At 36.7% G+C, this 15,278-nt stretch overlaps 2 protein-coding genes across 6 annotated transcripts in view; one reads left to right on the top strand and one right to left on the bottom strand.

The window, feature by feature from the left end:
• LOC129754241 (putative 1-phosphatidylinositol 3-phosphate 5-kinase) overlaps positions 1-15,278 on the top strand; it is a 303,435-nt gene that overhangs the window by 287,091 nt on the left and 1,066 nt on the right. For all 5 annotated transcript variants that reach the window (XM_055750189.1, XM_055750183.1, XM_055750188.1 and 2 more), the window contains one exon: positions 15,125-15,263. In XM_055750189.1, coding sequence (XP_055606164.1) covers positions 15,125-15,263 — 139 coding nt within the window. The remainder of the gene's footprint in view (positions 1-15,124; positions 15,264-15,278) is intronic.
• On the bottom strand, positions 7,194-8,891 carry LOC129754242 (uncharacterized). Its single transcript, XM_055750191.1, has 5 exons — positions 8,713-8,891; positions 8,597-8,649; positions 8,107-8,201; positions 7,377-7,513; positions 7,194-7,316 (listed from the first exon to the last, which is right to left on the bottom strand). Exons 1-4 carry the CDS (start codon positions 8,838-8,840, stop codon positions 7,382-7,384), a joined length of 408 nt encoding a protein of 135 aa, XP_055606166.1. The 5' UTR covers positions 8,841-8,891; the 3' UTR covers positions 7,194-7,316; positions 7,377-7,381.

The following is a 15,278-nucleotide window of genomic DNA, read 5'->3' on the forward strand; positions in this document are numbered from 1 at the left end:
AACAACCATCTCTCAACCAACTCTCCACCTGAAAATGTTCAAGAATACCACAATCATGCTAACGCAGCAATCAACCAAGCTTGATAGAACGAAGCACAAGAATCAAGAATACACATCCGTTCTCAGACCGTGACAAACTGACAACTTAACCAACACCCAACCATCAACCTATACGAACTGAAGGAAACTTAGAAGGCAAAACCAGCCCCTTCAGGCTCGGGATATTGGAATACGGGAAATTGAAGTACAGTAGCTCCAAACACCAAGTCGCTGCTGTCGATACGATAATCAGGACTTCAAAACGGGCGAAAGAGTTAAGCACCTACGGAGTTTTGCGCAGAAGTTGTGAGGGGTAGACATTATGACGGTCGCTACTTCCATATCGACTCTCGCAAACTGCCGAAAGCACCACGCACTAAAATCTCAAGCTATGTGAACACGGCCATGCCGATCAACAACGAAAAATCTCCGAAAACAACGCAAATGGTGTGATGAGCAACAAAATTCTCTGCAACTACCTCTCCACCAGAAAATGTTAACGAGTACCACAACCATCATTGATACAGGAAAAAACCAAGCTTGACAGAACAAGAAATCAAGAGCAACAACACTTAGCCGTTCTCAGATCGTGACAAACTGACACACAGCCATGAAGACTACAAACCGATGACGAATAGAAAGAAGTACTGAAGAAGAAGAAACCGTTCGCCGGACGAGACAAACCGTGCATACCGAAAGCGACAACCATCACAATCTCTTTGTATTTGTACTACGTAGAGGATTTGAAGCTACTTTCTCTATCAATAACTCTTATTATCCAAAAAATCCAAATACAAACATTCGTAGAAACTTTCGGGGGTCAGTAAGAAAATTCAAAAGGAACGCGAATTGGAGGCGCGGTAAAACCTCTACTCTGGGCTCTTTCTGATTTAGGAGACTAAATCCTCCTTTACCTGGAACTCTGCGAATTACCACGAACCTGTAAATAAAACCATCATGTTTCTCTGTAAATACTTGTACATAGTATCGTTTAGTTTCGTTATCATCGTTCGATCTAAACCCTTTTGCTTACTAAAGATTTTTGATCGTTTCTGCGTGTTTGCTGCAGCAGAAATTCTTTGAGAGAAGCAAGTTTAAGATATTGGTCGGTGACTTTGTCACATTTCAGTGACGCAACTTTGATCACCATTTGCCAGAATCCGCTGGTCTTACTTTTGGTTAGAATAAGTATCTTCGTTTTGTACTATGTGCACTACTTCTGGTGTGCCTTTAGGGCCACGCAACTAAGTTAATTGATAAGTATTTTGAGTTTAGCTCAAGCCTTCTGATCATTAATAGCTCCGACCAAATTTCTGAGAAAGTTGTAATTTTTTTCATGAGCCGCCTTACACCGTCTCATGAAAAAAATTTTCTGTTGTGGCAATGCTGTGTAACATATAAGATTATACTTGGTTTATTTTGTCTTCAATAAACCAATTCGGATAAATAACATGTCATCAAACAAAATAATTGTCACCGAATGATAAAAACTTCGAAAGATTTCGCTCCGTGTATACAATAAATGTGAACCGACCTGAAGAAAAATGAAACCGCACTGTTGTCATCCGCAAGAAAACTGGGCAAGGAAGAAAAAGCATCAAGAAAACACCAACACCGACTCAACTTCGCGCATTTCCGTCGACCTGTCATTCGACGAGAAGGAAGAAAGAAAAATCGTGGCGAAAGCCGTCGTCGTCGTCGCCGTCGAAAAAAGAACGTGATTTCCGCGTAAGCGCGCATTATTCTAGTTAAAACTATTGGGATTGGATGATCTCAAGTGCGTGGAGTGAATTGTTTCTGTTACAAGCGGATTTTAGGCCGTTCTTAACCTGGAATCAATTTTCACGGCCTGGCCTCGTGTTGAGAAAGCAAGAAAAAGCTCGTAGAAGTTGCTTGCTGTGTGCTGTGCTCCGAGTCATCACCGTCGTGCAAGAAAATCCCAAGCCGTTGGAAGAACGGTCAGAAAGGAACGAACCATTTTGGGAAATCCGCCGAGGTGAGTCGAAAGCGCTGATCTGTATTGTCATTTTCACCACTGATCACAATTCCCACATTGATAGCTGGGGACGAAGTCCCGGAAAAAGCTACAAAAGCACCCGGAGAAGGAGAGGACAAAAAGTGTCAAGTTAATCTGGCCACTGGAAGCCGCAGAGGTGAGTGGAAAGCTCAAAATTACACTCGAGCAAAATTTTTCCTTACTTACTCTTCCCATCCCACATGCAATAGAGTCCCGAAAGAAAACCAGCAAACGGGAAGGAGGGAGAAATAAAGGGCCAAGCAAACCCGGCCACGGAACCGGCTTACTAAAGGGAAAAGTCCCCGAGAGCCCCTTCGCGAAAGGGTAAGAAAGAAAAGCGAAATATGCTGAATTTATGCGCTGACGTCGGATGTGCCGTAGGGCTCTCTTTTTCCCCTTCTTCTCTTCTCTTTTTTCTCCCAGTAGCGCCGAGCGGACAACAGTGCGGAAGGAATCGCGGGAAAGCACCGAAATCACCGGGAAGCGGAGAACAACACGATCGGAAATCACCGGGAAGCAGCGTCGTTCAATCGAAATTAGTGCCTACCAACAGCAGCTGTGTTGTCCGGGAAATTTTCATCCACGTGCGGAAAAATTCTGCACATCATTTCATCCGGATCGCCGAGAACGACCGGATCATCGAATCCTCATCAACAACAACTGGACCGTCATCCGAAGAGTCGGTGGCCACCACCGAGCCACGGTCATTTCATACGGTCTCTTCATACGATTCATCGATGGCGTTAGCCACGACATCTGGTGGCTGGTGTCGGTATTATTCGACACTCAAGGCAGCAACAGCGACGGACGGTCGTTTGCTCCGCGAGCCACCGGGGTGTGTTAGCCGGTTCCCGGAGGCGCATTGCCTGGTGGCGAGCGCGAAATCTGGTCAGCCGATGACGATCGTGAACAGCAACATTCTGGAAGGCTCCGCGGCGGTAAGCAATTCATCGAGAGGAATGCCGAACAAAAAGCAACCAATGTAAGTCAAAAGTTAAATTATCTTTTGCTCATATTCACCCAAAATAATCCCGCGACAATGGGCCGCCAGAAATAAAATGTTTGTTTGATGCAAAGTTAGAAAATGAATACAAAAGTTTCGTCTTTTTAATCTTTTGGAAACAGCTATTAAGTTTCCTTTTGGGCTTCATTTGACGAGCTAGCCGGAGCCTGGCAAAGAGGAAGAAACAACTCTCTTCTTCTTTCGGCCAATCCCTTCTTCTTACATAGTTCAAAATCATACACTGAATCTTCACTATTATTCAGTTCTGATTCAACTAATAGTGACAAATTTTTTGCGCCTTTGCTCAGTGCGTCTTTGCTTTCAGCCATTCAATATTATTTTTGAAAGATTCGATTGATCGTCCTCAAAATAAAATGATAAATTTAGCAACGCGACAAAAAGATTAAAAACTACTTATGGAAGATACGATTAATGATCAGAAAAAACTAACTGAGTATTTTTGCAACACGCCCCTGTCACCACACACTCGGACCGAGTTCGGCAAAAAAACTCCCCCGGTAAAGTGCACTTGAATTCAAACCAGAGTTCCGGAATTGTTAGGCGATGGCCTCGGTTCAATTGGAAAGGGTAAGTACCTATCGATATTTAATATTATCGCGCAGCACTAAACAATGACTAATTCGTAAACTATTGGTTTCCCTTAGGAGCTCACGGAAAGAAGGATGCACCAACAGATAATTTGCAGATTTCGAAAGATTTGTTGGCCGTTTGGTGGACTAAGACCGGAATTGATACTGTTGAAATCACATCAACGGTGAATTCGCTATTGGGTTGCGAAGATGAAATTATTTTCGGACGACGTGGTGCCGCCAAATCCCGTAGGAAAAACTATTAAATTTCTGCTCAGATTTTGCCTGGAAGAATCCAACTGAATGGAGCCGGATTGTTATGTGATGGCCTCTGTTCCAGCGGTAGCGGTGAGGAGCAATATTTCTCAAGTGATTTGTAGAATAATTAAACTTAATTTGAATGATGATATTGTCATTGAAGTTGAAATCCGAAGTTTTCGCGCTGGTGATTGGCAACCTTGCCAAACAGCGACGATAACAATTCTTCAAACACCTCGGCGATTGGCAACCCGTTCTTTTGTTTGGTTCCGACACTCGGAAGATATTTGACAGATGTCTGGTCAACATGGAATGTCGTCAGTGATGTCGCCGTCGCTGATGTTGACGAAAACTCCGGTTTGGGGATTCAGCGACAATACTAATAAAAAATGTTTATTTTCCAGGAACTGATGTTATGCTGAACCAACTCCGTATGAGAATCAGAAGCAGCGGCACCCTGAGTGTTGGCGTATGAAAAAAAATTATTTCATAAAATGTGCGGAATTTTGAAAAGTGTAGTACAAAGTACTAATGTAGACTAATTTTGTGATTAATAAACGATTATAAAAGCTAACTTTTATTATTAATTTTGATCTTTTTATCAACACTATACGATATGCTGTATCGTTATTTTTCTTATGAGACGATCATTTAGTAAAGATTCTACGTGTGGTACAGCTCGTTTCAGGGCGATTAGAAAAAAGCAAAAAAATGAATCGTTTATTTACTTAACAACCCGTTCCCTGTATCGTTATTTGTGTCTAAACGATTCCATTTGATGAAAAAACGATTTGTCAAATCGTTAATTAATAATCCAAAACTATACAGGGAATCTTTTGTGTGTCTTGGGAAGAAGATAATGAGAATCGTTATTGTATAATACTGCTCTATGCGGGCGGTTCCTGTCTTCAATGGATTCGTTCATACTTGATCGAAAGAACTAGAGAACGTGAGATCTAGTATTTTCTCGGTCAACAGTGGTATTCCACAAGGGAGTCACTTGGGACCCCTTCTTTTCATCGCTGATATGAACGAATTTCCTGAAGTACTGACTGATTTGTTCGTGCTGGTTTATGCCGATTATTTAAAAATGTTTTCGTCTATTTGTCACCCGAATGATGGCGTGACTCTGCAAAATGCATTACACAGGTTCACAGAGTGTAGCAATTGATTCGACCTAAAGGTACCTCGAAATGCAACGTGATAACATTTTCTCGGAAAATAAGCAATATCACTCATGAATATGAATAACTCTTAGGAAACGATTGCATAATTGCTCGAGAAAACTCAGTGAAAGACTTCCCGCATAGTTCAAAATCATACACTGAATCTTCACTATTATTCAGTTCTGATTCAACTAATAGTGACAAATTTTTTGCGCCTTTGCTCAGTGCGTCTTTGCTTTCAGCCATTCAATATTATTTTTGAAAGATTCGATTGATCGTCCTCAAAATAAAATGATAAATTTAGCAACGCGACAAAAAGATTAAAAACTACTTATGGAAGATACGATTAATGATCAGAAAAAACTAACTGAGTATTTTTGCAACACGCCCCTGTCACCACACACTCGGACCGAGTTCGGCAAAAAAACTCCCCCGGTAAAGTGCACTTGAATTCAAACCAGAGTTCCGGAATTGTTAGGCGATGGCCTCGGTTCAATTGGAAAGGGTAAGTTCCTATCGATATTTAATATTATCGCGCAGCACTAAACAATGACTAATTCGTAAACTATTGGTTTCCCTTAGGAGCTCACGGAAAGAAGGATGCACCAACAGATAATTTGCAGATTTCGAAAGATTTGTTGGCCGTTTGGTGGACTAAGACCGGAATTGATACTGTTGAAATCACATCAACGGTGAATTCGCTATCGGGTTGCGAAGATGAAATTATTTTCGGACGACGTGGTGCCGCCAAATCCCGTAGGAAAAACTATTAAATTTCTGCTCAGATTTTGCCTGGAAGAATCCAACTGAATGGAGCCGGATTGTTATGTGATGGCCTCTGTTCCAGCGGTAGCGGTGAGGAGCAATATTTCTCAAGTGATTTGTAGAATAATTAAACTTAATTTGAATGATGATACTAATAAAAAATGTTTATTTTCCAGGAACTGATGTTATGCTGAACCAACTCCGTATGAGAATCAGAAGCAGCGGCACCCTGAGTGTTGGCGTATGAAAAAAAATTATTTCATAAAATGTGCGGAATTTTGAAAAGTGTAGTACAAAGTACTAATGTAGACTAATTTTGTGATTAATAAACGATTATAAAAGCTAACTTTTATTATTAATTTTGATCTTTTTATCAACACTATACGATATGCTGTATCGTTATTTTTCTTATGAGACGATCATTTAGTAAAGATTCTACGTGTGGTACAGCTCGTTTCAGGGCGATTAGAAAAAAGCAAAAAAATGAATCGTTTATTTACTTAACAACCCGTTCCCTGTATCGTTATTTGTGTCTAAACGATTCCATTTGATGAAAAAACGATTTGTCAAATCGTTAATTAATAATCCAAAACTATACAGGGAATCTTTTGTGTGTCTTGGGAAGAAGATAATGAGAATCGTTATTGTATAATACTGCTCTATGCGGGACCACCAAGGCGAAGAGCAGACCGACCACGGCCATCCCGATGACAGCCGTCAGGATGTTCGTCTGCCCAAAGAAGCTCGTGGTTCAGTCGCAGTCGTGCCCGTCCGTCGGCGTAATATGCTGGTTTGGCTCAGATCCAGGCCGTCCCTAAACAACTCTACCGTCTACCGATCGAGAATAATTTAATAATTTTGAGAAATTCAATACAAACCTTTTAAACATGCTTATTTTTTTTTAATAATAGAATTCCGAATCCGAAATGCGAGTAGATATAAATAGACATACATTAATTTCATTCCAAATAAAAAAAAAATAATTTCAAACATCACAATCTTATTATTTTTTAACCTGATTTGTGTTGTAATCTTTATGCAGAATTTTATTATTTTGAAATCAATTATGGATCACTTTTAAAAAGGGTGTATTTTAATTTCCATTAAACGATAAGTTTAAACCAAATCGATATTTTTTGTCAGAGTTGCCAAAAATATATTTGTGCTTTTTCCCAACCAAAAATTTTATTATTTTTGGTCGAAATTTGATTATTTTCACAATATATTTTTCTGCGTGTAGAATTCTAGTAATTTTCAATTTTTGAAATCACCGTTGTTTTTCTTCTGATATTGATTTATAAATAAAAAGATCGTTATATTCAATTGCTTTGAATTTATTCAAAAAAAAAAACTGCATGCGGAAGCAGTAGCATTTTTATTACTTACACTCTACGTCGGTTATTTTGTCATCGGTAGTTTAGCGGTTTTAACAGTCTCGCATGTCGCATGTCAACACTTTGGCATCCGGAGTTTCCATTCTATAATTAAAAAAAAGTTAGAATGAAATTTATTAAATCATTAACGAATTTTTATCTTACAACAATTAGCTAGATCTTATTTCGCCATAATACAATGGTGGTTTGCGGAGATTTGTCTGAACGTCATCAAGACAACCAAAAGAACAGCTTTCCTGAACGCGCAAATCAAATGAGCGCAGTGGACCGTGCTGAGTAACCTATCAAAGAGGCGAGATACAGGGTTGATAGCTGAAATTTTATAATAGGAAAATTTTTCAGTACATAATTAGAATTGAAGTAATTGTATCGTTAAGCGATTTTATAAAAAAGTAGCTCCTTGCTTGAATTAAATGTTAAACTTAGCCCCTCTATAACTACATCATACTACGGGATGAAAATCCCGGGAAAAAATTCAAACTCATCAGGTTTTTAAATATTTGCCTACAACGAACGGATCGAAAAGATTGTACGGTTCAAATGGATCTTTCGGTTCAAGCGGATCGAGCAAATCAAACGAACGATCAGATCAAACGCTTTGAATGTATCGTATGGCATGGTTCAAAGGGATCGAACAAGTCGAAATGATCAAACGGATCGAACAGTTCGTACGGTTCAAACTGATCATACGACTCGAAAGATTTAAACGAATCGAAATGATCCAACGTATCCACTTTGAATATTTTTAATTCACATGAACACTTGAATTAAGATTTTTCAGTGTGAGTTAATAAAAATAAATTTCTAACTTCAAAAATGAGAGCTCAATGGAAGCTTTTGAAAGCATAAGGAAATAACATGAAGTTAAACTTACCTTGCCTGTAAATGGGAGATAATTTAAAAACTGCAGCGCCATGTCCAGCTTCCCGCGCATCCACAGCAGCATGATTGAAGGTGTCTTAACAAGTCCTGAAAGAAAAACACTTTTATGGTTTCTTTCTAATTATATCTGTTGCTTCTGGAACAGCTAGTAGTTCGAATTCGGAACTCATATTTTCAATTGACTGCATTCGGAAACAGATGATACGGAACATCGAAAACCGCTCGCAGTATTTTATACGAGTTTGGAAACCTATTTACAATGTCCATTGATTACAAAGCCTTAGAAATCTCATCATTATCTGAAAGCTGGAACAAAATTTGGAAGTCCGAACTCAGAAGCAGCTTTGCAAACGATATTTCTGCTGTACCGGACCAGCTGTTCCAGAAGGCAGTCAATTGAAAAGTCGATTTTCAAACTAGAACGGAGCACTGTGAACAGTTTTTGCATGTTCAGGTAACTATTTGAACAATTATTAATTTACCTTGTTTCCAATTTTGCCGCTCCGATTGTTTTCGGCCCTGAAACCACAGAAACCTGAAATAAAGAAGCATAATTAAGTTTCTTTCAAGATCAAATTCAATCGTTAATCTTACTTACCAATCGAAATTCCGTTTCAAACAGGATAATTTCAACCCGGAAAAACATCCACCGGAGGTTCTTCCGAACGGCCACCATAGTATCCGAAGGATAAGCCTTCGGAAATCTGCCAACAGCCGCAGCGGCATTACGAAAACGGAATCGAAACATTCCGAAATCGACCGAAAACAAAAATGAAATTCCTGTCAACACAAAACGTTGACCGCGGTTCAAGTACAGACTAAAAGTTCGAGTCCAAGCTACTTGAAATGCTAAAACTAGTAGCAAATGGGTGATTTTTACTCAAATTGAGCTAATTGCAAGGAAAAATTAGAAAGTACTAACTCAACAGTAAAATTTTTTTTTTGCTAACGGAAAGTAACAGCCATTTTTTGCTAAGTGGAGCCTCGAAAATTTTGTGTGTAAGGATCGAAGTTTCATAGAGTTAAAAGTGGTTCCAGATACGTGGTAAAAAGGAAAATGAAAAAATAATTTACTAGAAGAAGTGAAGTGATGATTGTTGGTGCGAAAGAGTAGTCCCCGAATCGTGTGTAAACACGTTCACCTAACCGTCTGGAATATAGCTGGCCTGGCGGTTTCGACATTTTGGGGAGATGATCGAAATGCAGTTCCGGTGAGAAACTTCCAATTTTCACTTATATGTCTTCTTGTTTACGCTCAATTTTGTTTGTACAAGTTATTTGAAGAATTAGTTTTTTTTTTTTCCAATCGTAGTAATCTGTGACTTTGCTACTTTTGCAGCGTGGTTTATGTTCTCCGCGTTCGTGCGGTTCGTGCAGGTTTGTGTTATTGCTACTATATAGGGCCCACGTTGGGCGATAGCTGCGCTTTTTGGTGGTTGCGGCGAGTAGCAGATCTTCTTTATGTTGAGCAGACTCGAGACTGGTTTTCAATTTCACAAACGGAATGCATTTTCGTTTTCTAGTGTCGATTAGCTGTTTTTACTAAAATTTAATTCGATGACGATTTCATGATGGTAGTAGACACTCCTAGTAATAATCGAATAATCAAATTTTTCTTTACGTGTCTGGAACATAAATTTTTTTTAAGTTTTAAATACCAGTGCAATCACAGTTTTAATCATAAAACTACACCTTGGGTAAGTTTTGGTGATTAAGTATGTTACAAACCTAATCAATCACCAAATCGTTAGTGTTTAAAGAGCGCTAGAACTTTCATCAAAACATTTCAAATAGTTTACTCAGATACATCTTCAAACAGTTAATTTTTCGATTTAGTTTCGAATTTCTATTTTGCACTAATATTTTCCAAATTAATAACCCTTGATAATGTTTTTAAGTACTCTTTAATTAGGATCCATTCTGAAAAAGTCTTTTATTTTATTTAACTGTTATATTTTAATTATTAATTTATATTACAGGTTAATTAGCCTAACATGCATTTTAAAATTCAAAATTAAAATTAAAAATGTGATTTAAAATAATTTTAAAACAATTCCAGCACTACATATTTTAATTGGTTAAACCTTATCGCGATTTTATTTTTTTCTTAACTGCTTTCATGAAGTTTGTATCTCTCACTTTGTTTAATTATATTTTTCCATTAACCTACCCAAATATTGTGTTCTTCACTTTATATTTTATTATAATTAAATTCCTAAATTTTATATTGCTTGTTCGTGAATTTTTAACATTTATCGACAAATATAAAATTTTATAACAAATATGGTTTACAGCTAAGAACTGAAATGTTTTCAAAATTAGTTTCATATGAATGATATCGTTTTACTGATTTTACAAAACTCTTATGCATAATTTATATCAACATCGCGAACGCACCAATGAAAATAAGTACTAGGGAAGGCAAAACGGGATTTTTAAGTGCTTTCGAATGAAACATTCGTACACCAACATAATTCAATACAACAATTACTTGTGCAATAACAAAATAAATCTCGATATTCTAATTATATTTTTATTTCAGATCTGTATCCTTTTAAAAAAAGATATATTCCATAATTATAATCATATATATTTTATTACATTGTGCAATTTGTTTACATATTTTCCTTATATGAAGCATACATGTTGATTTTTAGAACGAATGCATCTGGGGATAACCCAAAGAAATAATTGCAAGCGGCACGGGTAGCCGGCCATTGTAGGTTTCTGAGGGTTGGATGCCTTCTTTCGACGAACCATCGGACCGTGGAAGCCCTAGAAGAAATTCGAAGGCCAAGCCACACAGCCATAGGCAGGACCTTGTTACCGATGGGGGAACCATACATACATACATACAATTCTTGGTAATATTCTCAATGAATACGTTCCAACAAAATTAAAGCGACGAACAAATAATAACAAAAATCCGCCATGGTTCACGAAAGAGCTTGTGCATTTAAGAAATAAAAAGCAGAAGGCACATAAAAACTGGAAAAAGAATCCATCATTAGTCACTAAGTTGGAACACCAAGAAGCCAGTAATCGACTAGCAATACGCTTAAATACTTCTTTCCAAGACTATAATATAAAAATTGAGCAAAACATAAAATCAAACCCAAGAAACTTTTTTAGATATGTCAATACAAAATTAAAAAATAATAGTTTTCCATCTCGCATGCACTTTGGCAGCATAGAAGGTCAAAATTCCGAAAAAATTTGTAATCTATTCGCCGACTTTTTCCAAAATGTTTACACTAGTTTTTCCGAGCAAGATCGTGATACTTCGTTTTTTAGTTATCTCTCTGATTCAACGGTACTTACTGTAGTAGAATCAATTTCCTTTGAAGAAATATGTAAAACCATTTCTTCCTTAGACAGCACTAAAGGGCCCGGGCCTTATGGAATTCCTCCACTTCTTTTAAAAAATCTAGTAAATGAACTGAGTATGCCATTGTTTCTTCTATTTAACTCTTCATTGAAATCAGGTGTTTTTCCTCAAGTATGGAAAGAATCATTTCTTGTACCCATATTCAAGTCAGGAAAAAAATCTGACATAAACAATTACAGGGGCATAGCCATTTTATCGTGCATACCAAAACTTTTCGAAGCTATAGTGAATGCAAAAATATATAACCAAATTAAAACACTCATTACTGAAAAGCAACATGGATTTGTTAAAGGAAGATCTACAGCCACTAATTTACTCGAGTTTGTTACCTATAATATTAGCTGTATGGATCGCGGTAATTCTGTACAGGCTTTATACACGGACTTCAGTAAAGCTTTTGACAGAATTGACATCCCCATGTTAATTTTTAAATTTAATAAACAGGGTTTCAGTTCACACCTACTGAAATGGATAAGGTCCTATTTAACGAACCGCTCACAAGTTGTTAGACTTAATGGTTCACTTTCAAAAAGTATCTCCGTTACTTCTGGTGTGCCTCAAGGCTCCCATCTCGGCCCCTTATTATTTATTTTATACGTAAATGATATAACTTGTCTTCTCAAGCAGTCAAATGTGCTAATTTATGCTGATGATATGAAACTTTATATGAAAGTTAATAGCGAAGAAGACTTTAGAATCTTTCAAAACGAAGTTAATGTATTTAACAAATGGTGCATTAAAAGTCTGCTCAAACTTAACGTGGCAAAATGTTCAAATATTGTATTTACCAGAAGAAAATGTCAGTCATATGAAATTGTCAAATTGGGAGATGATCCTGTCGAGAGAGTCAACAAGATTAGAGACCTTGGAGTTATATTGGACTCAAAACTTACCTTTGTAGATCACTATAACTCAATAATCCAGAAATCAAACGGTATGTTAGCATTTATAAAACGTTTCAGTTATAATTTTAAAGACCCATACACAATAAAAACATTGTACACAGCTTATGTTAGATCTATTCTTGAGTATTGTAGCATTGTGTGGTCGCCTTTCCAAATTTTACATAAAAACCGTTTGGAATCAGTCCAGAAACAATTTGTTCTATTCGCTTTACGAAATTTAGGATGGTCTCAGAACCAATTACCTAGCTATGAATCACGTTGCCTGCTTATAAACATGGAAACATTAAGTGTAAGAAGAGAGTTTGCTGCAATCTGTTTTGTAAATGACATAATTAATCAGCGCGTACAGTCTGCTTATCTACTAAATCAATTAAACTTTTATTGTCCTTGCCGTCATTTAAGAACAAGAAATCTTTTCATTATAACCTCTACTCGAACTGATTATGGAAAATATAGTCCTGTTAATTGTTTAATGTATAGTTATAATAAACATTATGAGAATATAGACTTAACTATGTCAAAACAGCAGCTGAAAAAAGGTTTTTACGGTAACAGGCACCGAAGAACCTGACTTGGTAAATGTAAAGAAAAATTATTATTATTAAGCTTATTTGAACATTGTAATCTCTAGGTTGGTAGTAAGTTGCTATCGAAATACTGGTATATGAAGTTTTCATTTACCGTGGTTGAATTAAAAGGAATCTTTCGATTGCTTTGATTCAGTTGAATCATTCAACCAAGTAGGCTCACAACACAACAGAATGAATGTAATAAATATTTCGTTATTTTCAATAAACAATTATATGTAAAGATATTGAAATACTTACTGCAATCTATCCGCCTAATTTGTTTCATCGACCGTTTTCAATTCTCAAATGACTGCCGAAATTTTGACAAGATCAAAGACTACACGTTTTTAAGCGTACTCATGCTTTCCAAAAACAAGTGTAATATTGTCCCTTCCAAATGACCCATTATTTGACAGATAGTGGACGTTCCCAATAACGGGTCGAATCTACAAGTTTTAGGGGTTCCGCAAAATGAGTGTTTAACTGATGTCATCGTGCTCATTAATTATTGCTCTGCATCTTAATCCGTACACGAGAGCAAGAGAGTGTTGAAAAACTGCACTGAATTTGGAATATTTCAAAATGTATGTTTCAAATCCATTTCTCAATGCTTCCGAAATTTTTTCAACTTTGACATTCAATCAAATTCTTTGATTCAAAACCATATTGCGAAAGTAATTAGTTTACTAACTGAATCCATTCTTTAAAAAAAACTATAAGGTACACCGGGGTAAGTGGGGACGGTTTTTCGTATAGTTCAACTTTGAAAAATCATTAAAAAATCAGCAGTGGATCAATTTTGATAAAATCGCGTTCAATGTGATGATGAACTTGTTGTTTACTAATGCTGAAGAGATGAGCTTGATAAACGAAAAGCGAAAAAAGTTATCATGTGAATTGTTATGGACTGCTGGTGTCTTCACTTACCCCGCTTTATGGGGTAAGTGGGGACGGTATATTTTCCCTTTGATTTCTCAGGAAATTTTCAACAACTTTGTGTTTTTTTGGTTGAATACGTTACTTTATTGCTCGAACCGTCCAAAATTTTGAAAAAAAGTGCATGGTAGTGATAATTATGTGTAATTTATGTTGCAACACACGAGATCCGAATTTATCGAAAATATATGCTTATTCCAGAAAACATAAGTACTTTTCCCAACTTTTCATGATCCGAATGCTTAATAAAGCTAAAATGTATTGAATGAAGGATAGAAAATTGAAAAAATTTGTAAACATCAAGTATATATAAAGCCGTCCCCACTTACCCCAGGTAGGGTTTGGAGACAACATTTTAATTTTTTTAAAATAAACTATTTTTTCTTAATTTTAAATCGTCGTTTCTTTTTCTAACTGGTTGTTTCTAATGTAAGGATTGTTGCAATGTAGAGTTTTCGTCAAAAGCCAGCTAGTTTACGAGAAATTTGCGATTGAAAAAGATGCACATCAACTCCACATCGTAGTTAAAAATAGAAAATTAACGAAAAGTCACCGTAAACATCCGTTATTGTCGGAACCGTATCTCTTTTACAGTTATTGGATAGATTACAAGTAAATTTAACATTCTGCATTAAAAGTTTGAAAAAATAGTTAACAGTATTGTTGTAATAGCCACCGTCCCCACTTACCCCGCGTCCCCACTTACCCCGGTGTACCTTAATTTTGAATAAGGGTCATTTTAATGTTCCTTAACCGCTGCCAGTAAATAAGAAATAATTTCGCTGTAATTAAACTTATATATCGATTTCAATGCTTTTCCACACCACCAAAAGGAATTTTGAATAATAGATAGCGCTGCGGAACAAGCGCCAAAATCAACCTTCAGTGGTGAGTCTGGGTATCTGGTTTCTGCGGCAAACCCCTTTTGAGTCTATATTGTTGTATATATATAACAATATAGACTCAAAAGGGTTTTGCCTTATAAGGTACTTAGGACGAGCACTCTATAGGTGGGCCTTTTCACTCTTATAGGTGTTTTAAAAATGTTTTAATGGGGTTTATATAACTAATCGTTGTTTTATAACGAAGCCTTGAAGTACCCTTTCAGTTTCTTATAAAACTAAAATTGATACTTGGGAATGGTATCAATGTTTAACTAAATATAGAAAAATGTAATTGCTAACTTTCTTCATATCGCTTATTATTTTTTAGATTACATCCGCACATTCACGCTTGATAAAAAAGTTGAATCAATGCTAAAACAATCGGTAATAATGGGTGGACATGGAAAACTTCCTACTGTTATTTCGCCCAAAATGTATAAAAATCGATTCAGAGAAGCTATGAACAGGTAGATATTTGAAAA

The sequence above is a fragment of the Uranotaenia lowii genome, chromosome 3 (genome assembly GCF_029784155.1).
Source record: "Uranotaenia lowii strain MFRU-FL chromosome 3, ASM2978415v1, whole genome shotgun sequence".
In the NCBI taxonomy this organism is placed as follows: Eukaryota; Metazoa; Arthropoda; class Insecta; order Diptera; family Culicidae; genus Uranotaenia; species Uranotaenia lowii.

Bases quoted from the DNA above. Each gene is read 5' to 3' on its own strand.
- LOC129754242 (XM_055750191.1), bottom strand. From the start codon at position 8,840: ATGCCGCTGCGGCTGTTGGCAGATTTCCGAAGGCTTATCCTTCGGATA. The intron at 8,650-8,712 runs GTAAGTAAGATT...TCTTTATTTCAG, and splicing joins TTGAAACGGAATTTCGATTG to GTTTCTGTGGTTTCAGGGCC. The intron at 8,202-8,596 runs GTAAATTAATAA...TTTTTCTTTCAG, and splicing joins GCGGCAAAATTGGAAACAAG to GACTTGTTAAGACACCTTCA.